At 42.9% G+C, this 27972-nt stretch overlaps 1 protein-coding gene across 1 annotated transcript; it reads right to left on the bottom strand.

Annotated features, from left to right (window-relative positions):
* Nucleotides 1-781: 781 nt before the first annotated feature.
* On the bottom strand, nt 782-20962 carry tbx4 (T-box transcription factor 4). The gene is made up of 9 exons (XM_062552492.1): nt 20867-20962; nt 16100-16245; nt 15256-15350; nt 10441-10560; nt 8308-8455; nt 5098-5250; nt 4703-4791; nt 4344-4579; nt 782-3056 (listed from the first exon to the last, which is right to left on the bottom strand). Exons 2-9 carry the CDS (start codon nt 16241-16243, stop codon nt 2395-2397), a joined length of 1647 nt encoding a protein of 548 aa, XP_062408476.1. The 5' UTR covers nt 16244-16245; nt 20867-20962; the 3' UTR covers nt 782-2394.
* Nucleotides 20963-27972: the final 7010 nt, after the last annotated feature.

Here is a 27972-nt window from a genome sequence, read left to right as displayed (position 1 = left end):
AAGAGGGAAAACCCTGGTCCTCAAGACATCATCGCACCCTACACTTTTTAAAAGTCACGCTCGCCGAGGCTGGAGGGAAACTCTTGGGAGAATTAGCCATTTGAGATGCAGCTCCACATAAATCACCCACAAAAGACGTGTCTGGGCCTCCCACCTCCTCAGGATCTCTGGACCCCCACCAACTATATCACCCCACCTCCCCCAGATCTCTAGACCTCCACCAACTGTTGGTTCCCATGCTAGCCAGTGCTAGTATTGCCTCTCTGTCCACAGTCGCGCGATTGCTCTTTCTGATTTAAACCATGCATCTCTTTGAGTTACTACTTCCAACATATTCTGTTAATTTGCCACGGCCTTCCCAGCCAAAGTATCAGATTTACTGTTAATCCAAAAAACCCACTTAAGGATTTAAACGGTTTTTGACATTTTATACCGTTAATACAGATATTTAGGTACCATTTTGTGTTGTGACAGACGACACAGGTGTTGTTAGATTGATAAACACCTGCAGTGAGGTTAAGTAGAGTCATGCATATACATAAACACATCCAGAGAGAGCCAGAGAGCGAGAAAGAAAGAAAGAAGTCTGTCCTAAGCAGATTTCCAAATGATAGATCAACGATGTATCTGAAGTTCAGCCAACACCCAGGCCTGAGACTGAGCAGCCTCACAAGGGTACTAATGAACCCTAATGATTTCCCCCTGTTCCCCACAGACTTTGTCCAGCATACCCTTTAAACACAAAACCCCATCCAGGAGAACTGAGAACTGGGAGGCCAAAAATACAATTTATTCAACAAATGTGTGCAAAAAAACACTGAAATATTCAAAGAAAGTAATCCCATACACATTGGGTCAAAAGACTGCCATGTATTTCTTTTTCTTTCTTCTCCCCAAAATCCTTAATGTTTTCAAGGCTAGTGCAGGCTTTACTTCATTTTGTCTGCTACACTTTCAGGACTTGCTTTGTGGCTTTCTGCTGGCTGGATCTGATCCAACTCAGTCGTTTGGATCCGGGATTTGAGCAGAGCTCTCTGTTCTGCTCGGCTCTGTTCTGTTCGGCTCTCCTCGTGGCTTAAGAGCGGCCCCTATGCCCCCATCTGGTTGAAAGGGGTTCCTCTGATGTCCCTCACTCCGAGGCCCACAGCTCTGGACTGCGTCAGAGTGAGCCCAGGATGCAGATCAGATGGGTCCACTCCAGCTTCATCCAACTCCGAAAAGAGAGTGAGAGCGAGAGCGAGAGGAGACACCTATGGTCCACTTCGGACATTCCAGGAGCTGTAGACTGTTTTCGGTTAGTGCCAACATTTGCCAGAACAGACCCAGTTCAGTTTCTCCTCTAAGTTGTTCCTGCTTACAGTCTAAGCCACAAATAACTGTACAGTTTGCTTCCAGTCTTTCCACTGGGTTATTCTTGCAAACACTGCACTGGTCACTTCAGTTGCTGGATTCTTTCTTGGTCAAAGAAAAATCTAAACTTCAAGCGTAGATTTTGCATAAATACACTGTTGGTGAGGCCTTGAAGTCAACATGAGTCCAAAGTGAAAATTAACTTGGCAAAAAAAAACAGTCTCTGTAACCTTGAACCCTTATACATTGAGGGTTGCTTATATAATCTAAAACTATTATCTAATAATATTACAATAATTCATGAGCGGCTGATAAATCTTTCACAATGATTATCTTCTTGTAAATAATTGTGTTATTTCTTCTTGGTTTAGTGCAACATAAAGTACTGCATAAGGAAAACGTCCAATCAAGTATCAAATTGTACTGTTGAGCCAGGGCATCAAATCCTTGTCTCACCACTAGGACACCACGGTTACCTAAAATGGCACTTATGTTTGCACCTGCATAAACCCACCAGCTTATTTAGTCCACTCAAATCCTTCAATCAATATTTTCACATACATAAAATATAAATTCACGTGTATACAATATAGGCCAGACAAATGGATACGTTTCAGACTGTAGACGTTTTCAATCCCAGCATGTCAAGAGCATAATTTGTACATGTTGTGCTTGTGTTTTTTTTCTGAGTTGGCAAAAAGACCATGAACCATACACTGCTTATTTTGAAGATATCGTGCTTTGCACGATTTGCACAATTTCCTTATCCTCTTCATAAAATACTGTCCTAAACCAGCTGAAATAAATATTTAATTTGCACAAACCACAGACCGAGCAAACACTGCATGGATCGGATGACTCCCACTCACTAACTATGGCTTCAGTGTGCAATTCGGCACTGACGCTATGGCTGTCTAAGATCGTAATCTCAATTGCAAATGCTTTTAGGGGCAGCACCAAGGTAAGACACAGAGGCACACCCACACATCTGACAGGTAAGGCGCCCACGTGCTGAACTTTCCCTCTGTGCGCACAGGTGCCTCTTTAGCTCTCAGCCCAGTGAGCTCCTACCCCAGTCAGTCCCATTTGATATTGATAGGCCGAGTCACGTGCGGAGGGGCTCTGGGCTGCGAAGCCAGAAAAATCCCTGTGGGTCCGGAGAGGCGAGTCCGGTTTCCGGTGGTGGTACAGGGAAGCGTGACCCACCCGATCTCGAGAGCTCGTCCCAGGCGGGGAGGAGGAAGAGGAGGAGGAAGAGTAGGAAGGCCCCGGGGGCAGAGCACGCTGCGTGCCAAACACCAGGTCGGGGGGCGCGGGTTGCGGGCGCTGCATGGAGGGCGAATGGTGCGGCACCACCGGGGCCGAGCTGGTGAAGTGGGCCGCGAAGGGCTGGTAGGGCACGGCGTCCACAGTCTGCACGCTGTAGCGCGGGTACGGCTGCACCGATGCCCACATGTTGCAGTTAAGCGAGGGCGGCGGCAAGTCCTCCCCACCTGCCGCTCCAGGTCCTGGGCCCGCCTCTCCTTCCACTCCCCCATACATGCAGGCCTCTCTGGAGCTCAGCGCCTCCCCGCAGTAGGGATGTGACAGCAGGGGCGGCTCGTAGGACGAGGAGGGACGGAAGTAGTGCTCCTCCGACACCCCCTGGGCTGTGGTCTCCAGATAAGGCCGCTTGCAGCCCAGCTCCAGGTGCCTGCCGCTGTTGTCTGTGAGAAATGGAAATCAAGTTACCAAAAGAGAGCTAACTGAGCCAGAACACTCTGTGTTGGACAATACTGAATTTGCCATATCACACAGATTTCCTGTGTGACATGTGTTACACAATGGCTAACTGACTACCTATACATTTTGCTAGTAGTTGTGCCCAACACAATCTCTTTCCTGCTAAGAACAGGAAGGCAAGTTAACTCAGATATAACCTACTTGTTAGCATTTTTCTCATAACAAATATATATATATATAAAAAACATTTTTTAATAAATATGCACTGCAACAGCACTTATGTAGACATTTCATGAAAGCTATATGTGAAAACACAAATGTCCAAATCAATTGGGTCAGACATGAAACAGACTTTGCCCTACCAGCTCCCTTGCACAAATAATTAATAATTCATCGCAATTCAAGAAAAACGTTGTAGCTTGGTAAATCATACACTGGCAACACAACATTAACAGTTGTGGACATGTCTCTAGTAGTTGCCCAAGCTACACTTTGTCAGTCTTTGCAGTTGGCTTAGAACCAGCTTCCCACAGAATAACTAATGTACAGCATACTTATTTAGCTGGTCCGGACTTGATTCTTCCGGCATTGTTCAGAGTTCAGTATTTTATGATGTCAAAATATCTGTATTTAGAATATTACCACTGAGCTTGTATTTGGTATGGATATTATGGCATTTGAAGAGAACACATTATTTGGATTTTTATAATAAAAACATTTATGGGCAGATGTCCTGTGAAGTAAAAGCCATCTTTATGACTAATAACATAAAACTCTTTGTCAAGCAATCTGTAATTTCTATTCATCAGAAGCTAGAACAAAGCCTTTTGATGTGACTCTGAAAGCTGGTTTATGATGTATTCAAATTAAAAATGCTTGTTACTCTGGAAATTAAAAACAATATTGAGATTTTCATCAGGGGTAATTTTCTTTTTTTTTTTGCTTTTTTTTTTTGTGGTTACAAGTCATCTTCAATGTTCCTCCAGTCCAACATGTTCAGATGTGTTTTTTACGGTTGAAAGTGCAGTCTGTGAATAATATAAGAATAATTTATGTAACAACCACTAACTTTGATTTTCTGCTCCATATTTTGTGCTTCATTTATGCTACAAAAGTACAGTAGCCCAATAAATGCAACAGTCCCCTTTTCAACTTCACAAGAGGATTCTGCCGGTGCAGAAACCTTAGCCTTTCCCTTGGTAAACGAAATCGAATCTAAGACTGGAATATAAGAAACCTGAGGTCTGCTAGCTAGCTGGTTTGCTCGTTACCTCTGTGCTTGAAGCAGTGGTAGAGCAGGCTGGGTTCCCGGCTGGAAGGGAAGTGGTTGCCAAGGGGCTCTTGGGCATCGGCACTGGACAGAGGGACACCGCCCTCATACTGGTAGTGGGACAGGACCTGTGGGTGGCCTCCTAGCATCCCTGCGCCCAGTTTCCCCGCGAGGTGACCGTGTGAGGATATGAGTCTCTGGCGCACCATGCTCTTGGAAATCACTGGGTAGTCCTTCCTGGCAAGGGGAAAGGGGGTGATTTGGAAGTGGGAGACGATTAAGGCTAAACATGAGCAGTTTGTTTATTTGGGCCTGGCCACGACTCTGCTTGGTGGGAAGAACTTGGTGTTGGCCACTTACCCCTGCAATCTGGACACACGCAGATCCCCCTCATCGCTGCCTCGAAAGCCCTTGGCGAACGGGTTGTTTTCGATCTTCAGCTGGGTAATCTGTCAAGAGAATCAAGCATGTGATGTCTGAACCGCTAAAGGGATTCAGTCCAGTAAATTGCACATATCACGCCCATATTTGGGTTTCCATAATTGAAAGCATGCAGCACATTCGGCATGTGTCGTAAGTAAGGCTTTGCGTTTCGTGCAGTACTGGCACGCCATCTCTTGCGGTTTAAGATCAGTATGCCAAAACTCATTAAGACAGGAAGTTGGATTTTTTTTTTGTGTGCCACATATGAATCATGGTGACCATTTGCAACATTACCGATGGGGACCCACGGCCTAAAAATTGACCAGGAATACCTTGTGGTTCTGGTAGGATGTCACAGAGATGAAGGAGGTCTCGTGGAAGACGTGAGTGCAGTAGGCCGTGTTCTTGGAGCCGAAGGCGTTGTTTTCGTCCGCCTTGACGATGTGCAACCTGGGCTGGTACTTGTGCATGGAGTTGAGAATGATCTGTGGGCAAACAGGACCAGACATATTCAGCCAGAGCCAAAAGACACCTTCAGCACCTCACTGTGAAAGAGAGCCTGTGCTAGCTTGTTTGTGCTTAGTCTTTTTTTTAATCCATCACGTTGACCCCCAGATTCTGTTGCCAAATGGTGTCACTGCCTGGGTTTGAATAGCCCCACAGTGTAAAGCTAAGCTAGTGGTCAGTTTTTCCACATATCACGGTGTCGGTATTTTACCATAACAAGTTACGACTCTAAACCCTACAATTCTTAGCCAAATGCAGTAAATCTGTATGACGTATTGAATCAATTCATTGTTTGCTAAATGTCAAAATCCATACTGTTTCTTAAGTGTATGAAAAACACTGCAGAATAGTCTCTATATCAGGATCTGGTAAGCCTGTGTTTTGTACGTGGATGAGTCTGTAAACAGATGCAGTGTCCTCTTATTTTAGATTTAAGGAGTACATTGATTTAAATTAAATGCTATATCTATAATACATGGAGTAGTTTATGTTTGGTGCACTACTTGGTCTTCAGGGTGCTCGGAGCAGCCTTGTGTTTGCAGCTCACTGGAGCGTTAGGCCAGGGTCATCCCCAGCACAGTTCTGTCAGGGGCAATGAACATCAGGCCCCTCCCCCTTCCCTTCCTCGCTGGAGCCCCTTCTCACCCCCCCCCCCCCCCCCCCCCCCCCCTCACCATTCACATGCAGCCGGCTCCTCGGCTGGAGAGTGCACTCTCCCCTCAGAGGAGTCAGGAGTGACAAGCCACAGAGGGCACGGGCAGGTTAACACAGAGGGCAGGCCGGCCCAGTGCTGCGTCAGGGGCAGACAGAAGCCAGGGCAGGGAGGTGGGGGGTTGTGAGGGGGTTTTGGGTCAGCTAGGCGGGCTGGACTGGAGACACACATGTGACCTTTTGTCTGCTTGTCTGGCATCTTTGAGGTAATATTTATGGGGCAGGTGATACCAAAGCAGACAGACTAATTGTATTGATCAGGAAGCTTCTGGACCACAAGGAGACAACACAGACACTGCCTTTGATCTGCTTTTGTTCTTTGGAACTCTTGATTCTTCAATTTTGCTCTGATCTGAGATCAGCACCAGCGGCTCAATTAAACAGCAAGGCACCACCCCCACTTGCACTAATTCACCCTTATCTGCCCGTCCTGCGTGTGGGACAGACCAGCCCTACTCAGCCCCACATTAAGCTCATAAAGGAGAAGTCGAGGGTGTGGAGTATCAGCGCTGTCATCAGGCCAACAGTAGCAAAGGAGGCTGAGATCAGAGATAATATTTTTACTGCTGACGATGTGCAGAAGGCCAGTCTGGATGCCTGGAATTAAAAGGGCTCGACGTCACCCTCTTCAAACTCCACGTGGTCTGAGGCATTTAGATCCAGTTTCACAAACAGCTTGTTTATTGAAAAAAGTTGGTTAGTGTTTAAAATATTTATTTTTGTATGTGCAATTAAAACACAAAAATACCAATTAAAAAGTCATCACCAATATTATTCAAATGTTCCACAAAAAAAAAAACGTGCCGAGTTGGTTATTCATTAAAATGAACTTCAAAAAAACTTTTGATTGGAAAACGAGCTGCCAAAACTCCAGCCTCTGCATCAGAGCAGTAAAAAGTAAGACACTAGTAGAAGACTGACGGCACTGCTGCCTCTGTCCAGCATGCTGCGTGTCCGTGCCTGTGCTCTGCGGCTGCCCGCACCAGTGGGCCCACTGTGCGGCTGGTGTTGGCCGTAAAGGCTTTGCCGTGGTGGCCTCGGTGGCGCGGTGTGGAGCACCCGGCGGAGGCCCTGGCGCCCCTGCTGGTGTGGGCGTCAGCCTGGCTTAGCCGGCCCCGCTCCGGCCTCATTACTCGCCCTTATCACGTCGCAGGCGCTCGACTGATCCTGACAGGCGGACCCCGCGCTGATCCGACAGGTTATGAACCTAATGAGCTCCCCCTGACGGGATGACTTCAGACAAGCAATCCCAGAGTCCCTCTGGGCGGCACTGCTACGGTCGCACTCTTCACCTCCGTCAACCGAGTGCTCCCTCTCTTTCTCCCTCTGCTCGGGTTCTCCCTCTTCTTCCCAGCTTGCTGTTCAAGGGTGTCTTTAAAATACTTCGGAATTTCTGGGAAGGGATTATCTCAGTATATGTATTCCATGTATGTGGCTACATAGACTGTATATGCCATTTCTATACACATCATGGCTTAAAGTCCGATCAATACAATGTGCCTCTATTTGAAGACAAGTAATACATATCTGTTAATCTGATATTAACATGATCTATAATAAATATTTCAAAGAGAAAGCCTCATATTTCTTTTGTGGTAAAAAGTGAACAGTTCTTCCTTTCTCTGAAATGGATTTCAACTTGTCAGCACCCATATTCACGTTATCCTCTTGACTGTCTCTTGGAATCTTGCTAAGGTTCAGCGCAGCCATTGTTTCTAACCACGCAAGGCGCTATGACATAGGGATATGGCCATTCAATAAAGCTGTGGATTCATATTCCCAACGCCACACACACAGGGCCACAACCAGGGGGTCAAGGCTTGAAAACAGACATACATGCCAGCAAACCACTTAGAAGTCATTAAGCATTTAATCTCTCAATAAAAGTATTTTACAACAAAACCTTTTTGCCCATTATTCAAAAGTATTCTTGAACAAAGCCAGCTGGCTGTGGGACAGCACCTTGTGCTCACTGCAACAAGTTGATGAGAATTTGAAAATGGTAATTGATTTTTATTATTATTACAAAAGTCAAATTTACATAGGAGGTTCTTGACCATTATTGTGAAATGTATTTTTTTTGTTTCTAAAAATAAATTACTTAAAATAAGCTAATGGATTTGAACTCATTTCACCTGAGTGAGTTTCTCAACCAAGTGGCGACGACTTGACTGACAAACATGTGCCATTGGAAATCAAGTATGGGAATGTGAACACCCCCCCCCCCCAATGCACGCAGAGTATAATAAAGTCCAGAATGCATCTCAAACCACTCATCAGCGCACATTCGCTGGAGCAGACGAATGGGTTGTGTAGTCACTCACATGGCCAAAAGGGTCCAGGTGGTTGTTGGTGAGTTTCATCTTCTGGAAGGAAACCAGCTGCCGCATCCAGTGAGCGCCAGTGGCTGGGGAGTCCGGGTGTACGTACAGCCGTCCAGGCATGGCCGGCTCCGCTTTTCCTGCCACCATCCTGGAAAAAAAGACAGAGGGAGAGAGAAAGCGAGGAGGTGAGAGTCTTGGTGACTTAAGCACAGCGTAGCTCCAACGACAACCACTCAAGACACCATGGCTGCAGCTGTCAGATTCAGGGCCAGGGAATCAATGTCGTCTCTCACACAACCACTGGCACGTCATGTCCGAACCAAGTGCTACTTCTCATGGTCACGCAACAACCATCAATTTCTCTGCTTGGGAGGGTGGTTTTTATACACATCATATGGATACTGATGGCATATACAGATTGTGTACATTTTTTACCAGTCGCCCTATAAGAATAGCTCCTTCTGTGGCGAAGGGGCAGTGGCTGCTTTGAACGTAACATCACGGCTAATTATGTGCCTCCAAGGTGTTGCTGAGAAACTCCAGGCCCCTCGCTGGCAATGGCAAAAATTCCACGCCATCCCACAGATCTTGGGGGAGAAAAAATGGCCATAAAATGCCAGTCCGCTTTAAGAAATGAGGGGATTTTTTTATTATTATTTAACTGAGGATTTTGTTGGCATCACATTTCTGTTTTGTTTGTAGTCTGCACTGGAAAAAGTCTGCCTCTTCAGGTTTTTTTTTTTTTGAATACTGACTGCCCGCACACAGCATCGGCGCGCACAGTGCCCGTCTCGCGTGATGTAGCTTGCGGTGAACGGTCACGGAGAGGACAACGCGGATCGCCCAGCTGTTGTAAGCCCATTGGTTTTGACAGGCCGCTTGCCAGTATCCCGGAGTAATTAACTGTGTGCTAATGACAATCCACAGCCACAGCTAGCATAGCAAGGAGTTGTTTTGTGGCTGTCGCGGGAGGAGAGAAGCTGGGCTAATAAACACGAGGAGAAAAGCTTCATTGATTAGACGAGCCTCGGCTGAAAGACAGTTTTCCCAGCTCTGGTGCTCGGAAAATGATATATTCATCTTTTTCCTGGTACTTTACAGTGATTTATTTCACTTTTCACTTTGAGTTATCTGTGCTGATGGTTTTTTTTTTTCATTCTTAGTTGTCTGGATTTGACAGCAACCAGTCCCCAATGTTGAATAACAAAAAGCGAATTATTGGAGACTTATGCCTTTGCTCCCACCACTGACAGTGAATTGCTGTGGGAATGGAAATGGCTGTGCGTGAGAATGAATAACTTACACGACATCACATCATCACAATGCACTGGATAAAAACACTGCACACACATAATGAAGTCACAGTCTCTCTATTTCTCTCTCTATCATTCTGTGTGAGAGAGAGACAATCCTAGCGAATTGTGAGACCATTGTGCCAACGGGGACGGCCCCGCATCATCACTGATGAAGCCAGCCTAGCATTAGCCATGCCGCCAGTCCCCAGCCAGCTCAAGCAAAAACTAGCTGTGAGCGATAAACGTCCTTCTCGACTGCACTGCAGAGACTTAGTCATCCAAAAGATAGATCATCACTTTCATATGTTACTGTTAATGTGATGGTGGGGTAGGACTTTACAACCCTCACACGCACGTGGTACAGTGCACAAGGTAAAATTATTACTTTCCTTACAGGTATGTGCTGGTATGCTTTTGTACATCATACATACCTTTAACAACAAAGAGAAATGTGGAATAAATACAATCCATTACAAACAGCAATGCATGTTTAAGTTGCATTCCACTCTTTTTCTTGACTGTTCCTCCATACCTCTCTCACTCATGACACACTTATGTGTGGAGTGAGAGAGGTATGGAGGAACAGTCAAGAAAAAGTGTTTCTTTTTCTTATTCCACACGTCACTCACATGCTCACTGCAGCCAGAAACCATAATAGAGAGGTAGGGCTCTGTCACACAAATTGGTTTTGTAGAACAATCCAATCTAGAGTTTGAGGCTCTACTCCTTCCCATCACATCTACAAGATGATGGCAGGTATATTTCCCTAAAATGAGTGATCTACTGCCTCTTGGTGTTTCTAATTTGTTTATTTATTGAATTAATGTCCAATACTTACCATTTGTTGTCGCAGAATTTGTAGCGGTGGTCATCTGCGGGAACAATGTCAGCAAGGAGGATGTACTTTGTTTTTGGGTTCATGCCAGTGACCTTCACCTTGTAGCTGGGAAACATCCTCCTAAGGCACATAAAGTAGTGTTAATGCAGTAAGACAGTATGCCAAGAACTTGGAGCTATCTGATAATGAAAAGCATTTTACATTCTCATAGAGCTTTTTTCATCCTGACTTCCTTGTAAGAGTCAGGGGGATTTTTTCTAACCGTACCTTTCACTGTACACATTTCTTTCTTTATGATAAACCAATCGAACTTTCGATAACAGCTGTATTTTTGTTGTTGACAAACTCTTGACGTATGACGTGTGCATCTTCTGTTCACGACTTAACACGTGCGTTTAAATGAATGTCCTTAACGTGTCCTTCTCAAACTAAGTAATGAAGATCAGACTTATAGGTTGAGGTGTCCAGTCAACAGCTTGGACGATGCCATTAAGACAGGATAAGACCTTCTTTAGAGGTCTTACTAGAGGTTTTAGCAGGTCTCAAGTGTACAGACGTCGCAGGAAGTGTTTTCTGCGAGCAGATGAGCCTGCGATTAGCGGTGAGATAGCAGCTCAACCTGTCCTCGTACACAGATAAGCCTCCTGAAGACACAGCACAGGTCACGTCATGGAGTCTCCAGGTCCGAATCCCCTTAAGGACATGAGTTATTCCACAGGACTACTGGCACAGGGTTCTACTGTACTCCTAAACGTCACAGTGGATGTGTAATCCTGTTTTGTAAGACCGAAACAAAAATTATACTCCAACTGAACGATAAATGTATAAATGAAAAGCAGGCTGTTTCCACTGTATCTTCTCAAGCAACCCCACGTACAGTGAGGAGTTCTGCTTCGTGCCTGGTACTAATTTGCTTGTAGGCAGGCATATATTTTTAGGGATAGACTCTGTTTAGAAAGAGAGCGGCTCTGTAAAATGTGGGAATGCCGGTTTTTGTTCCTCGACAAGAAAGCCTGGGATGACAGACAGAATATGCTAATATAGCAGACACGCTCGTAAAATACATCAATGGGGCTACCTTCGGTAACCTCTTCCCGAAAGCGGCTCTACTCTTCTTTTTTCATCCCATCTGCGTCAAAGCAAGTTGCAAAGTGAACCTGCCCTAATAAACTGTAAGTGCTTTTTAATGGCACAAAGAATGCATAACGATTTATACAGCCAACTCATCATAGTCTCCTGGGGCATTCCATTACAGCACACTGCTTTATCTACTGGTGCCTTTGCCAATGGACTGTATTTACATGAATATGACTGTAGACAAAGGATATACAAGGTTGATGATCAACCATGACTGTATTCGAAAGTGCTCCTCTTCAAAGGTATTTTGTCATGAAATAGGCATGCAAAGGGCACCCGAGGTAAGTTACACCTAATGTTGTGAGAGATTGGGGATTGCCAAAGGGGAAGGTAATCTCTATGTCTGTCCAACGTCTGAAATCCAATCACGGTGCGACGATGCTCACACAGACACAGTGTAATCTGCAGAGGGCAGGAAACGGGTCTCGACGCACAGCCTGCCGCTAGCACACTGTTAGCGTGACAACAGCTACCTCCTCAGATCTTATATGACAGCGGTCGGGATACAGTATCCACAGCTGCATTCTCCATTTTCTGCATTCGGAAAAGGCAGATTGTTAAAATAAAGTATGTATGTTAAATCCCTGGATTTGGACGGTAGTCAGCTGGAGGTATCTGAAGCAAAAAGACTGGAAATCCCACATCTAATCTCAACATACTTCTGTAGAGGAATGTCGTATCATACACATTTATTTACTTTTCAAAAAAGATTACTTCAGAATGATATGGGTAACTTGCTCTCATTCTGATTTTATGAAACGATGAATCTTCCCGTTTAAAATGGAACAATGTCTGCATGATGAATGCTGGAGCAGCATTACTGTTACATTCTAAGCTCATTTAAATAAATAAATAAAGCTGGTGAGTCCAAATGCAAAACACTTGAGTTATTATATCACTGCTGTTGGATACGACCAACATTTTTATTTAACATTCTAGTTTTAGTGGAGGTCTAAACACACTAACTCTTTAAAAAAAAAAAAAAAAAAAACTTATGTCCCCACTGCCATTGCTGCACTCATCAAAGTGATGTAAAATCTCACAGTCTCTTACAGTATGTTACAGGCTGTGTTGTGGCTATCTGAATATAATATAATGTTTATCATGTCAAGTGTATGTTCTTGTGCACATAGGGAATGTGTTATACATGTATGTGATGATGTGCCTATCTTCTCTTTTTGTTAGCGTCATACAGTATTAGCATGTCCTAATATGTGATAAATACATTTTCCCTTGGGACCATAAATACCTATCTATCTACCACTGAGCTTTGTGTAGATAAAAAAAAAAAATAACGACAATGACAACTACGCCAAAGAGGAGGCACGAAACTATTCTCTTACAGCGCGAAGGAATGCCTGCTGTCCATGCGGAGGCCGCCGCCGCACTTAGTGCTCTCCCTACTAGATCACATGGCATGTCTAATAGGGTCTCTTAGTGGCTCCGCCATCCTGACGCTGCCACTCGTAGGTAGCTCGCTCAGGAAGCGGCGAAGAAGCGGCCCAAGCAGCAGCCTGAAGCACTTTCTTTCTTTCCCTGCGCAGCCAAGGCACTTTTGCTTGGTTTACAGTAAAGAGCTGTGGAGATTATACCATTTTTCAGATTGAAATATCAGATTTAGGAAGTTTGTGTCTGTGGCTGTGCTGCTATCTTGTTTTATTATGTGTTTTTTTTACTCTCTCTCCATTCAAGGACTTTTTTTTATAAATCAGTGCATCCATGGGTGGCGGTGTGTGTCAGTGGTTTTCGTTCACATCAGCAAACAGAGGGGAAAGACTGGAGAATGAGAAATAGGAACGTCATATCACTGTTGGCGTACACACACACACACATAGCACCAGCTGTTTCTCTTAGTTCTCTCCCCCCCACCCCTCCTCGCCCCTGTGATTCATCCTGTCCGAGCGGAGCGGAGCCCCCCAGCCCAGCGCCGGGCAGATCAAACGGCCGCGGCCGGATGATGGAGCTCCAGGAGCCTGGGAGACGCCGCCAACGCCAGGCGCCATGCTGCACTCGTCACGAACGCCACCGCTGAGGCCGGGCCTCACTGCCCGCCTGCCCCGGCCTCGGAGAAAAAGACGAAGAAGCGTCAGGATCAGAGGACCAGAGAGGAGGCAGCGGGCAGCGGAGGGAGTCCCCACAGCCTTCCATATATACCGTAAACAAGGCAGTCAGCCTCCATCATAACACACATACACACACACCCACACACACACACACGATCCACTCCACTCACCCCCACCGCCACACACACCCTCCCCCGCACACCCTCCATTCCCACGTGCCACCCTAGAGGTACGCCGTGCACTTTCTCTGAACCTCTGACTGACACATTTCTGTTCTACACAGCGTGACCCATTTTTCCACTCTACAGTCAGCCTGCGCCGAAAAACACAGAACCTTACATGGTAGCTCACCGCCCAAGGACATGTTCTATCAACTTGCTTTTCCATATTATTTTTACGTTTTTCTTTTTTCTACACGTGATTTTACCAACCAGGCATTGCTTTTTACAAGCAAGCCCGCGTATATAAAAACAAATTTACAAGGAAATATTATCAATTACCAATTTTTGTTTTTTTCTCGTAAAAAAATAAATCTCTATTTTATGATTTACTGTTACAGTTACTGTTGATCATGCATGTTTTTCTGCTCTGGCAAATCCATAAACTCTCCAAAACAGGCCCACTTCTGTTTGCCGCTGGGACGAGAATAACAAGCGGTCGCCAATAAGGCCCACGTTATATACACAGTGTAGACATGGTGTAGTCAGCATGGAAACCTGACTCCACGGAGCTCAGCTCTGACGAATACATCATCTTCCATTTTCATAGGAGCGGCCATGATGGCAACCCGCTGAGTTTTTGACAAATTGATAGCTGGATGGACCGCATATTAATATCCATACTTATGTCACGCAAAATACTTCGGAAAGCAATCTTTTTTTTAAGGGGGGTGGGGGGGGGGGGGCGTGCCACGGTTCAGACTGACATGAGCAACTTAAAAAACTGAAACATGGCACAGCAGTCTGAAACATGGCTAACGTATGCCGCGGAAGTGGTCTGTTCTACTGCTAAGCGCGAGCTCCCCTTTCTCCCCGTGCAGCTGTGGAGCAGAGCGCTCTCCTTTTGGCGCTTCAAAGGCACGAGAGATGCCTCGACGCACTTTATCAGTCCGACAGGGAGAAGAACCCATCTCTCACGGCGCTGCGGCGTTACAAGAAAAATGGCAGTGACCTTTTTACATTGTGCGCGCGGGGAGGGAGAGCTTAAGAGAACGGGCGAGCCCAGACTGGCAGAATGGACTGACTCATCTTCTGTTTAATGTCCAGGGGTCCCGCTCCTAATCTGCGGGGCCGCATTAAATCTAACACACCGGGCAGCCGTTTGTGTTTCCAATTAAATATTCATCGCCGCAGGAATTCAAACCCCACTCGTCACAGTGTGCAGGAGGACAGACTGCCTCAGGCGTATTACCAACAATGTAGCAATAAGTCTAAAGCAGATATTATAATTGCCGTCAGTGCTACCGCTGATGGGCTCGCTGAGAGAAACGGCTGGTGGTGATGGATATATTCGACACAAATGGCTGGAGATTCTGCGCTACCGCTGGCGTCGGTGTGAGTTTCGCTGCCGGAGAGCTCGCGCTCGGCCACACAAGACACACTTTGGTCTGACTCACCTCCCAGCTTTGGTTATGATCATCTCGGTTCCTGACTCGTGGAACCGTTTCCACAGTTCTCTTTCATGGAGGACCACCTTGATGTTCTCTATACTCTGGTAGCACAGTGACAGAAAAAACAACAAAAAAAAGTAGTGAATTTTTGAACAGCATAGTAGGTTGTGGTCATCTGTTTCGGCTATTTATTTTCAGTACTTTTCCCTGGCTAAGAAAGAAACAGATGACAGACATAGATAAATTGCATTTGTTATTTCCTCATATCATCCAGACTGGAAACTAAACTAGTGCCAACAATTCTACATTCCAAGAGGGAACTCAAAGTTTTGTTTATTTCGCTGAGCAATGGGGTTGGTTCTGACAATATGTCAAAGGCAGTTTACTTCAAGCCGGAGTTTACAAATGCAGTTTAGAAATGTGCTCATTAGGCTTTATAACACGTTAATAACATATTATGTTTGACGCACGTCTTAATAACTGTCACCATTGAATATTCATACTTCATAGTAGGTCAAAAATAAATATTATAGCATAAAGTATAACGCTTTAAATGTAAGGTAAAACAAGGCATTACGACATGTTTTGCAAAATCATAAAATTACTTGTTTATAGCATCTTTGTAAAGGTTAAAATGTCATAATTATTCAACTATGTGATTACAAGGATACCAACACACGTTATTTATTGAATCTTAAATCTATGTAGGACAAAGTATCATAATACATAAAGAAATACTATAAATCCCATTTTACTGTTTCATCTATGAAAAGAAATACAAAAGGCATCATCTCTATAATGCATTATTTAAGGCTTCTCGCAGCCTTGGGCTGCATGCTGTGTTTGTTACCTGATCAGGCTCACTGTTGCTGGGGATGCTGGGAGTTGTAGGCAGACCCATGTGTGAGGAGTCAGTGGTGAGCTCCGGAAGCCCACTTGGCTGAGCTGCATTCACAGCCTCATCCGTCACTGCTGAGGCTTTCTCCTGGAGCATCTCTGCAAACATTACAGCATTCAGCATGAACATTACATAGAAACATTACCTACATTGACATGACATAGAGACATTACCTACATGGACATGACATAGAGACATTACCAACATGGACATGACATAGAGACATTACCTACATTGACATGACATAGAGACATTACCTACATGAACATGACATAGAGACATTACCTACATGAACATTACATAGAGACATTACCTACATGCACATTACATAGAGACATTACCTACATGGACATGACATAGAGACATTACCTACATGGACATGACATAGAGACATTACCTACATGGACATGACATAGAGACATTACCTACATGAACATTACATAGAGACATTACCTACATGGACATGACATAGAGACATTACCTACATGAACATTACATAGAGACATTACCTACATGGACATGACATAGAGACATTACCTACATGAACATTACATAGAGACATTACCTACATGGACATGACATAGAGACATTACCTACATGGACATGACATAGAGCCATTGCACACAGAAGCATTAGAAACACTGCACACAGACATTACGAGCTCACACACTTCTATGTATGTCATATCTGAGCAGATCTGAGAATCAAAATAGGCAAATGAAGACCTTAATTGTTAAAAAAAACAAAAAACAGCACAGACTTATTGAACTGGCTTAGTGCCACAGTGGTCTACTGTTAATTCTTGCATGTCTTCTAAATCAAGTTGCAAGGGATTGAATTATTTCAATAATCTTATTAGTAAAGCTATAGCTATAATTTCTATAGCTGTTGACCCAATGTGTTGAAATGAGGGAACATTATCATCTACTTAAAAAAAAAAATCTAAATCCAACGGAGAATTATGTTTGCATATTATGAAGGCAGTCCTCAACCAAACTCACAGGGAATTTAACATCATCTGTAGAGTATGACTGAAACATACAGGTGCTCTGAAATATTACTTGGGAAAAAAGATAACAAATCACATCATTCCATTTATCGTTAATACAAGGATAGTATACTATACTATATAGTATAGTAGGTCAAATTAGCATCACGCTATTAATTTCAAAATAACACTGAGTCCTGGAAACACATAGTACAAATAGCTCTCAAAGATACCATACGATGAAAGTTCTCTAAAGAGAACTTTGTTCTGGTTCATATCAGGAAAGTGTTTCAGAAAAGTAACAAAGACTATGGTTAAGTGTGATTATTAAAAAGTCAAACAATTCTTCAATATTTATTTAATATCATGCATAAGTTATAATAAACAAGAATATGTGAACGGATCTTTGTGAATTTCTCTTACTTCACATATGGTATACAATGCCACACAATGTTGAAAGCTTTGCAAAATATTAATTCATTAGCTATTAAGTGGCATGAATTCAAATCGATACTCCAATATTCTTCCAAGAAATCAAAGCACGAGAATTTCCAAAAAAAAACACGAAAGAATGCCTATCAGTATCCTTTATCACGCTTTGCATTTGTTGTTTTATACAACGTATGTTGTTTTATACAAAATACAACATTTTGGACATTGCATAATGTGATCATTTTTTAAATAAAATCTCAGTGTCATTAGCCGTTTTTCTTTCTGTGTGATATACTAGCTTTTATAAATTGTTTACAAATACCAGAGACTTTCCCTAACAATAGCATTAGAGGGATGTTACCAAACAGGAAAAACTTTGGCCTATGAGGATGTCATGATAAATGAGTGCATTTGCATGTTTTCTCGATTGAAAGATGTCCCATGTGGTGCACATATGTTGGAAGCGAAATACGGCTGATATGACAGGGGGGACTATTGAATTGAGATTTATATTGAAATTCCTCTAGGTGTGGAGGATTGAGGCAACCACTCTCTGCACATAAAATCCATAAATATACAAATAATGACTTGCCGACAAGCACATTTAATGTGACCTTTATTATTGTTTACAACCATGCATAGTACAATTGTGCTATACAGCCAAAACCGAGACTACATCTTTGCCAATGCCAAATTGCGTCTTCTTTTATTCCCAAAATATAGGCTGTTTTTAAAAAAGTCTTGGAGGTTTATATCGGTTGCCTGTCTCGATGGTGCTGGTTAAGCAGAGGCGAGGGCCACTTTAGGTTTTATAATTGTTACCCTTTCTCATATTCCTCAGACAGATAAGAATTATTACATGAGGTAAACATTTTTTGAAGTAAAGCTCATGGATCGTAAACATACCATGACCTCCAAATTCAAGGGATTCCCATCCATTTGTTTGAACGAATTGTTTCATTAAATATTTAGACTACCAACATTACCGCACCCCGGTTTTATGTAACAAGGCTAAACAGTGGGGCTTCCATTAAGCAAGGTCACCACCGAAGCCCCTCTCTCACGGTTCTCCTTGCCTCTTTCGCTCTAGCCCTCTCCCTTCCCTTCTCTCTCTCTCTCCCTCTGTCTCTCTCTCTCTCTCTTTCTCATCGCATGAATAAGGTGCGGGAGGCCAAGGCCACAGAGACCTCGGTCTGCATGTTGTGCCGCCTCAGACACCCACAAGACAACACTTGGCGGTGGACTCCCACGCACGACTGGAGCTGACTGTATTTTCCAGCATGTGCCCGGTTATGTCCTAATCTCGCCGCGCGTAAACAACGTGAGTGCACACTCTTGAGATAAAAGGCGGCGCGCGGCATTCCGTGTAAACTCACGCAGACATTTGCAAAAGCCTAATAAAGATAAGAGCTGACAGCTACAGTGAGGCTGTTGCAGATCAGCCATGGGCTTCTCCAGTCGAAAATGTGCCTTTCACTTACTCTGTTTAACTAAGCACAGTGAGCGAGTGCTGTGTTTATATCTATGTCACTCTGGACATATAATCCGCTAAACTATGCATGGCAGACACTAGTCTTTGCACACTGCTCTTGGGGTGGGGGGGGACTATAGTCTATGCCTATGTCCTCAGATGGCAAAAGATGGCTATACATCGAGACAGTGAGTTCTCCAAGATGATTAAATAATGATTTGGGTAACGATAACAGTGGGCATGGCCCTGAAACTCAACATGGAAGGCACACAGCCTTTAGTGTGTTTACTTTCAGGGAGCTGGACCATACGGGCTGTCTAGTAATTGACAGGGACACAATGGATACATTTCAGTCCACTCTCCTCTTCTCCCATTTGGGCTTTCGCTGGCTAAAATGTGCAGGTATGATGCATGTTATTGAGACAGCTATCATAAATTTCGCCCTGATCGGCCATTTTGTGTGGCGCCTGGTTGTGCATGTGATGCTCTTGCAGAGACGGAAGGCCCCGGATGTCCAACCAGACTGAATGTCAGGCTTCACTTCTGAAGTGAGTAAAGGAAACTTTGCTATTAGGTTTGCGCTGCGGCCATTACTGTACGCCTTTACAACCGCACAAGGCCATCCGCTCTCTCTAAGCTAGTCTAAATCCCCCAGTCTACAAGGACTTTCAGGAAGAATGTGTCACTAAAAGGCTTTTATAAACACCAAAGACACAAACACTGGACTTGCCATGTTTCATTTCCTCTACAAAACAGCAACAAACGAATCTCTAAACGGCTCTTTCCTTGGCTCATTAATCTGCATTACATGCTAGTGTACCCATCTAAATATTATTAGGGAATTTTAGTTTAGTTATTATGCCCCTTACGCCCCATATTGTCTTAAAAAGCTACCTGCCGCCTCTTGCTATTCAGTCTCTGATAACAGATGGTATGTTTTGAATCGGTGGAATGGGCCTACATTATTAATTAGGCCTATTTGGGAAATACTTAGTTTTTGGAAAATGACTGTTTCATTAATTTACTCTATGTGCATTTTCCAGAGACCTGTATTACATCTCTAGATTCAAAAAAAAAACTATATGGCTGTTCATACTATTTCATAATCAACTAACTCCATACTGCAACCTCAACAGTAAGGCTATGAAGTTCGAAAAAACAAGCTCAACTTTCAAAATTGTGTAACATATGTAGACTATTTTTCAAGCTATTTACAGCAGAATGATTCTATATTTCTTTGGTTCTTCAAATAGCTAAAATGCAACTTAATGTTTCCAATAAAGCTGAAATAAACATCAAAAGCCACATGAAAAATAAATAACATTGGCAGATTGAATCCATTTGAAATATGTTTGAACTGAATATTGCGCCATACATTTGGCATTTAATAAGGCTAAACAGCGTGTTATGTTTATGTATGGGAAAAAAATGACAGTTTTAAACAACATAATTCAGACAGCAACGAAAAAAATACAGAGGTTCTGACCAACTGCATTAGCTCATTGACCGTGACCTTTCAAAGTGGTTTGTTGAAAGCAAGTTGGAATATACACAGCAACTCCATATCGATACATCACTTTTAGCAACCTAAAGAATATTCTACGTCAAACACTACGTTGTTAACAAGATGGGTGATGTTAAAGTGAATAGAGCTCTGACCTAGGCTTCTACTAATACGTTAATTAAATTGAGAGTGATAAGATAAACTTTCCCCTTAATCGCATTAACACACAGCTTGTTAGCTTACGCACCGTATACGCGTGACCTCGTTTAGACTTAAAAAGCAGTCCAATACCATTCAAGGCGAAGAGTATCGTTTTAAAGTTACCTCATGAAATATTATGTGCGGAAATCCTCCATATCTTTCCCAACGACAATATTCTATCCTTACCCAGGTTAGGGCAGGAAGTTACGTTCCAGTGCGTCGTACGTCGCTAGGGCGCTGTTGGTTTGCTCTGCATCTTCTGATGATAGATTTGTTTATCTGTGCACTATAACGGTACTTCGGCGATCTCCGGTTACGCATGAACTCCTTTACGCATGAACTGTCGTGTTAACCCTGGCGTAGATCTGATGACGAGTGAGAACAATACTCTGCTGAGTCCTCCTCAGTGTGAGCCGAGGAAACACACAGCGTAATGTTTTCTAAGAAACGCAAAAAAGAGAGAATTTGTTCAACCCCTTGATTTGTTCAAACACCAGTACGCATTACTTGGCTCATTCCACCCAGCTCCCTCCTTCCTTTCCTTTCTCATCTTCTTGCTGACGTTGCTCTCGAGCAAAACACCTACACAGTTCGATGCACAGACGACCCTCTACCAGCCCCAATACCAACAAGAGATTCTCATCTCGTATGGAGAGTTAATATTAATAGTAGCGCAACGTCTGACACACATTCAATCCCATGTGCTCCCTCGGCCAAATACCTCGTGGCAGAGGCTACCTCGATCCCACAGGGTATCAGTAAGTGCTTGCCAGTAAATTAATCAGTAAATTAATGAATGTTGTGTTTCTGAGTAGGTTACATTTTGAATTATTCTAGTTCTCCTTCAGATGTGAACAATTATAAAATATTTGACATCTTTACATTTTTATGTTATTTCTCAACTCGTTTCATTATTGTATTTACCTAATATTGTGTCGTCTTCACCATCTGCGTTGAGTCTTATTGAATAATGTGACAAATCCCCCATTTCTTATTTCCGTCTGTTGCATGGCCATATGAGTCTTCCTTGTGTATAAGGCATGTGGTTGTTTTTGAGGGGTCAAGCGGAATTGTGTTTAAACTCCTCTAGATTTTCCCTGAAATATGGTTGTGGTTTTGCAGTAAATGGGTCGAAGCGTGAGGCTGAAAGACCAATAAATCACCTGAAGAATTTGGAGGGCCGGTGGGGCTTTGACTTATATCTGCTGGTGACATGACCAAATGAACGGTAACAGCCTAAACGTCTTTTTAGTAACCGTTTGTCATCCGAGGTGTTTTTGCAGCCATTTCTCAATCATATTTGTTACATGTTTTCTGGCACCTAATAGGGATACGCCAAGGTATGATGGAAGGCCATCGATTACAACAGGCCTCGGAGCATTAACGGGCCTGACTGGCCTACACAATGCCTCACGACGTGTTCGAGATATTACCGATTTTAAGGGTGACTAAGATTTGGGTTTTGGGTTCGAACTCTTTGAACTGTTGACACTTTCAGCATATGCGGAAAATGTAAGAATATCATAATCAACATAAACTTGTCTCACGAGAAGTTGACATAAGAAACACACTTTATTTATACTTTTGTATTTTTTATGTTGTATGTATTAGTTATGAGTTAAGAGTTTTTTGTGTTTAAATTATTTAGCTAAAATAACTAAATAGGCTTCTCATGTAATTTGACATTTGATGTAGGATATCATTTGAAACACTAAACGAATTTAGTGGAGACAATATTATTGTTATTAATTTTATTATTATTAATGATTATTTTCTGGTTTAATTATTTGTTGAATGCTGGGAATACTGTTATCCATTTCCAAAAATAATCATTGGCGCCAAAAAATAAAGCGGCAGGTCTCGTGACTAAGCGAGGCCTATAAAACTGTGTATCTAAACACCAGGTTATTTATCTGATATCAATCATTCGAAATAGCCGGGAGTTAGTATTAGCCTATTATTCAACAGTTAAATATGCTGTCGATGGTATCGTCAAACTCACGCTATATGCTATGAACCAATGAGTGAGAAATGAGACTGGATTGTTTGGTAGCAGTTCCATTGAACTTAACTGTAGCCTACGTTCACTGAAAGCTGCAGGCTACACATTTCATACAGCTTTTTTTTTTTTACATATTTTGTTGCAAGTAATACGTCTACCATTTCACATACATCCTTGATTTTATCGTCTTGGTTGCTATGGCGTGAAATGATTGTCCCATGGTACCCTCACCAGTTTACGCACAAGGCCATGAATGTATGCAAATAATGAATCAACTCTCTATACGCGTCTCGCACACATACAAACTTAAACAACTCGATGTGTTAATCGTCTTTATATCGTTGAGCGGAGCCTCTATCCACGCCGCTCCTTTGCATGCTTGAGTAATCACACATGATTAAAATAGTCGGCCTTACCTCAGCTTTATTGACGTGGTGATACCCGCTCTCTCGGCCTCTGCACTCCCTAAAAGACAGGCGCCTCTCTTAGGGATTCACAAGCAGATACGTTATAGGCTACCTTACAGTGGTATAGAAGATGCAGCTATAAAAGGGATGAATTTTTTATAGGGGCTGAATTGAGCTGGGTTTCTGAAAGGGAATTTAAACTTCACTCACTCCCACCGTCACGTGGTACTGAAATTAGGAACAGGAGCAGGGTTCACTTGCTGTGACTCTAGCAGGCATGGGTGTTGCCCAATAGAGCTAGGACACGCTGAGCTCTCATTAAAACATATCATAACACACCAACATATTTACCTTGTTGGCTTTTACGCTCACATTTCGTTCCTCAATTAGCTGTAGTATTCATCTGTTTATATTTTTACATCAAATGTGAAAGGCCAGTGGAAATACACAGAAAATAAATATCTATTGATGAATTAACTCGGCTTTTGTATATTATTCCTGGGCCTCACTAATGAATTTGAAAATATTAGAGAGGTTTGGACCGTTAAGGCAGATTCTAGTGTGATATGATAGCGCTGGGAATATGGTCTTACTGACTATTTCACTCAGAAGGACGGAAAACTTTAGAAGTTGTCAAATATGTGACGCTTGACGTTTCAGATTGTAAACGCAGTATCTTATTAACACTGCAGCATAACGTTTTTCAGGATAAATGCGACATATGGTGAAGAAAAGATCAAGGTCAAGATCAATGTATTAGGATGAACTTTTACCACAGCTTATTCCGTATTTATACCAGGTGTTTGTTTATGAAGCGTGTTTATAGAAAATGAGAGCGAACCGATCTGATAAAGTGTTTCTCATATACAAGCTATTGCACTATTTATAGACGTACGGATTAACACGACCAATTATTATGGTCTCAGTATACGTTGTCTCACCAAATAATAATGATTGTGAACTAATAATGATTAGTTATTTGTTTGGGGAATTAAAGTGCTACTATTACCTGCTTTAAAAATCAGAAAATGTTGTACAACCTGTGTAGAAGGTAAAAACCAAAGAAAGCTAACTGTATTGTGTAGAATTATAAGATCTTGATCAACTCGTTTTTCTTCTTATCTGTTCTCCACTGAATAGAACAGATTTAACAAAAAAAATATATATATATATTTAAAAACAATAATTTATTCAATTGTTATGATGCAATCTCAAAGTCAAGTTCAGAACATGCTGTGTTTCTATGCTCTTGCCCACTTTTAAGGGACAACTTTCCTGAAAGTGGTACAAACTGACCAGCGATAGATAAACGGGTGGTGCTTGACCTGAGGTCATCGCCTGAGCTAAATCATTCACTGGTGATTTATACCAAGGAGAGAGGGTTTTTCTTTCCCTGGAAAAACATTTTGCCTGTATAATTGGTCGGTGGACAAGGGGTGCTCTTGGCTGATAAACAACAAAGAGAGAAGGATGGGTGTCATGGTCTCTCTCTCTCTCTCTCTCTCTCTCTCTCTGTCCATTGCTTCTTTCTCTTCCCTTCTCAGTAAGATCCTGCAGAGACTGTGCTCATGTGAAGGCTGCATGGCGGAGGGCTGTGTGTTCTCTGAGCTCACGCTGCTGGCTTTTCTCACGTCCAGCCCTGAGTGCCTGAGCCCAACGTCTATCTGATTCATATCCCAGCATCCCCTCCTGACGTCCTCAGAAAGCCTCTTGCCCCCTGTGTCACATACGCTCTGCCGTGCGTACAGTCAGAGTAGGTGTACTGAGGCACGCACGAAGCGGCAATTCACACCATAGCTGCTGCAGCTTGTAATGTTAAAGCACACTGCAGCAGCACCCCCACCCCTCCTTACACACACACACACCCCTTATGCCTCTGGACCGGTGCATTGTGGGTAGCGACTGCCAGCAGTCTTGCATGCAACTCTATGGTCTGAGGAGAAGAGAGGAGAGGTGACACCCAGAGTGGCGTCGGACGAACAGCAGCCATGGCTCTGATGTAAGCAGGGGAGTGACTTCACGCAAGAAAGAGGGAGAGAAGAGAGAGAGAGAGAGAGAGAGAGAGAGAGAGAGCACTGTTCTCCATACCTCACGTCTCTCCCACTCTCTCTCTCTGTCTGTGCCACCCAGGAACCTGAATAAACACATTTGTGCAACAACAGCCATCAGTGGCCATCAGGCAGGCATCTGTTATTGAGCAACACCACCACTAAGAGCAACAACAACAGAGCTCCAAATGAAGGCTGGCTCTCCTGCTCATTTCCCATCACCCTCCCTGTCCCTGACTTACACAGCTGATGTCTGATAATGACATTGCCTCTTAGGATACACAGTGAAGACTTCTAGGCATGTTTGGAAGGACCTTACATTTGAACTGCTTAATTTGTGTTCTTCTTTGAAGCATAATGAAGTGCTTGTTTTTTTGTTTGTTGTTAAAAAAGAGGAATTCATAGCAAATTATTTCAATAAACTGTCTTCAGAATTATTATCATATGTGATAGACATGGTTGCACAAAATGCCAGCAGTTGTTTGAGTTAGTAATTACATTTATCCAGCTGGTATCTATGGCGGTTATGGAGACAATTAAGTGACATTTGAAATCATGGCTATTACACCAATAATCAAATGAAGTGTTTTATCTTTGTAGGACCACCGCTGTGGAAGCCTGTACGTTTCTTACATATATAACATACATTCTTATATACATTATACATTATCATATAACTTATTCTTATATCCATATACATTCTTTTCAGTCAAAGTAAAGTAAAAGTACAGAAATACTATCAATTAGCAATCAGCATCATACATCTTGCTCTTCAAGACACAATGTAAAATAGTGTACCATCATGATCAATACACAATTGTTTTTCACAAATATTTCTTCGATGAGGGGAGCTAGCTTCACATTTTGCAAGAATAAAACTAACACACCCAGTCCATCCCACAGGCTAGCTTTTGTACATATTTAGGCAGCCCAATTATAATTCACCAGAGAGCAGAGTGGCTCTTGCCTGCAGAGAGGCTCAAAGCCCTGAGCTGCAGGGTTGAGTCAGTTCAGCCATGTGTGGTTTGGCCCTGCCCTTATATAACAACTTTGCAAAATGCATAATTTTTTGCAACCATCTTTCTTTTCTTTTGTTTATCCACACGGAACGTTTAAAACAAAAAACGGTCACACAAGTAAATGAGACTTCAACTAGGGCAGCCAAATTGCTCGATTGCTGGATCCCATGTACCTTGGTTTGGTTATGCTGAGTATAGCATATTGCATGATAGATAGATGAAGTATGGTCTAAAAGCATTTGCTGTGCTTTCTTATCAGAGGTGATATTGGCAGCCACTACGACATCATTGAACATTTGTCATCATCTATGGCAAGGAGCTGATGGCAACCCTGCCATTATCCTATAAAATAACTAATGAGCCACCCCATATATTGCCTTCACAATTTGATTCACTTTTGATTTTACTTTTTGAACTTAACTCTGTTGTAAATCATGATACTGGGATGGCATGTAAAGTCTGACTTCCACTTAATCGTGCCATATAGATGTCTGTAGCATGCATGGCGATGACAGGCAATCATCCATACCTTGAGTTTCATGCCGATGTACTCAGCTCATCTAAATGTGGCTTTGGCTAGGAGTTTATGATGGGAAAGGATCTGTTCACACACATCAGTCAGACTAGCCCAGAGCCATTGATATGTACAATTTCAATGGGAGACACTGAAATAGGCCTAGTGACTGAAAGGATAAAGATTGGTTCTAAATGTACCATACGTTTATTTAGTTTCAAGAGTAGACACGTGAGCCTCTTTTTTCCAGATATGAGTGTCAGATATCCAATCGCCTGACTCTTTTGAAAACCGCGCTGACCCATTTGGAAGTTGTGTGTGTGACTCCGCTCCATCCACTGGCAGTGTGCGACTATTTTTCTCAGAGGACTGAAACCGCGGGATCATAACCCTCGATTTAGTGGTGACCATACACTCCATTGTTCGCTCGCCGTTCAGTGGTAGTATTTATCGTCAGTGTCGAGTTAATTGCTGTTTTAGACATATTTAGTGTCTTAACGCAGGCTATTAGCCATCATGTGCCTTGTGGTTCAGAGGGCGGTCAGTCCGAATGGCGGCACTTGCAAACGTCTCCGCCATGGCACCCTGATCCCCCACCATGTGACATACGACATGGGACACAGTTGAGCCGCACATCAGAAGCTCATAAATGTGGCCCGCACGTTTTGCATGGTTTTGGCCCCAGACCTCCCAAGAGGGTTTTTTTTGTGTCTTTTTAAATCCTCAGACATTATATTCCACTCATGTCCGCTTTGGGAAGAGGGGGAAAAGGGTGAATTGCTTATCATTTAGAAAAACCTTAAACCTTTAAGTGGAGGCAAGTCTTGCCAGTCTAGTTTAAAAGGCATCATAAACTTTTTTGGCTCACGCTCAAATGGGTAGGTTGGTTTTGAGAGGGGCCTCATCTTTTTTCCCCCTGTTTTTCACTGTACAGTCATACAAAGAAACCATTATCCTTTGGCGTAAAAGCCTTTATCAAAAAAAATGTGGGGTTTGAATAAAAAAAACATCATAAAAGTCTGTTAATGGCTAAATGTTGGACGATATTATTTACCTTTAGAGCCTTAATGTGATATCTCTATAACAACAGCTGTCATATTTCACAAAATTTCAGTAAATTTGTATAATTCTCCAGACTCCAGAGGTGTTTTTCTATACTTTCTTTGGTTCATTATGATTAATTTCTGTTTTTGTAGGCATTAGTAATAACTTTATGATTTATAGAACAGCTTTAAGATC

This window comes from Sardina pilchardus, chromosome 13 (genome assembly GCF_963854185.1).
Source record: "Sardina pilchardus chromosome 13, fSarPil1.1, whole genome shotgun sequence".
Taxonomy (NCBI): Eukaryota; Metazoa; Chordata; class Actinopteri; order Clupeiformes; family Clupeidae; genus Sardina; species Sardina pilchardus.
Note: the sequence above shows the minus strand (reverse complement) of the source record. Positions and strands in the feature narration are given on the sequence as shown.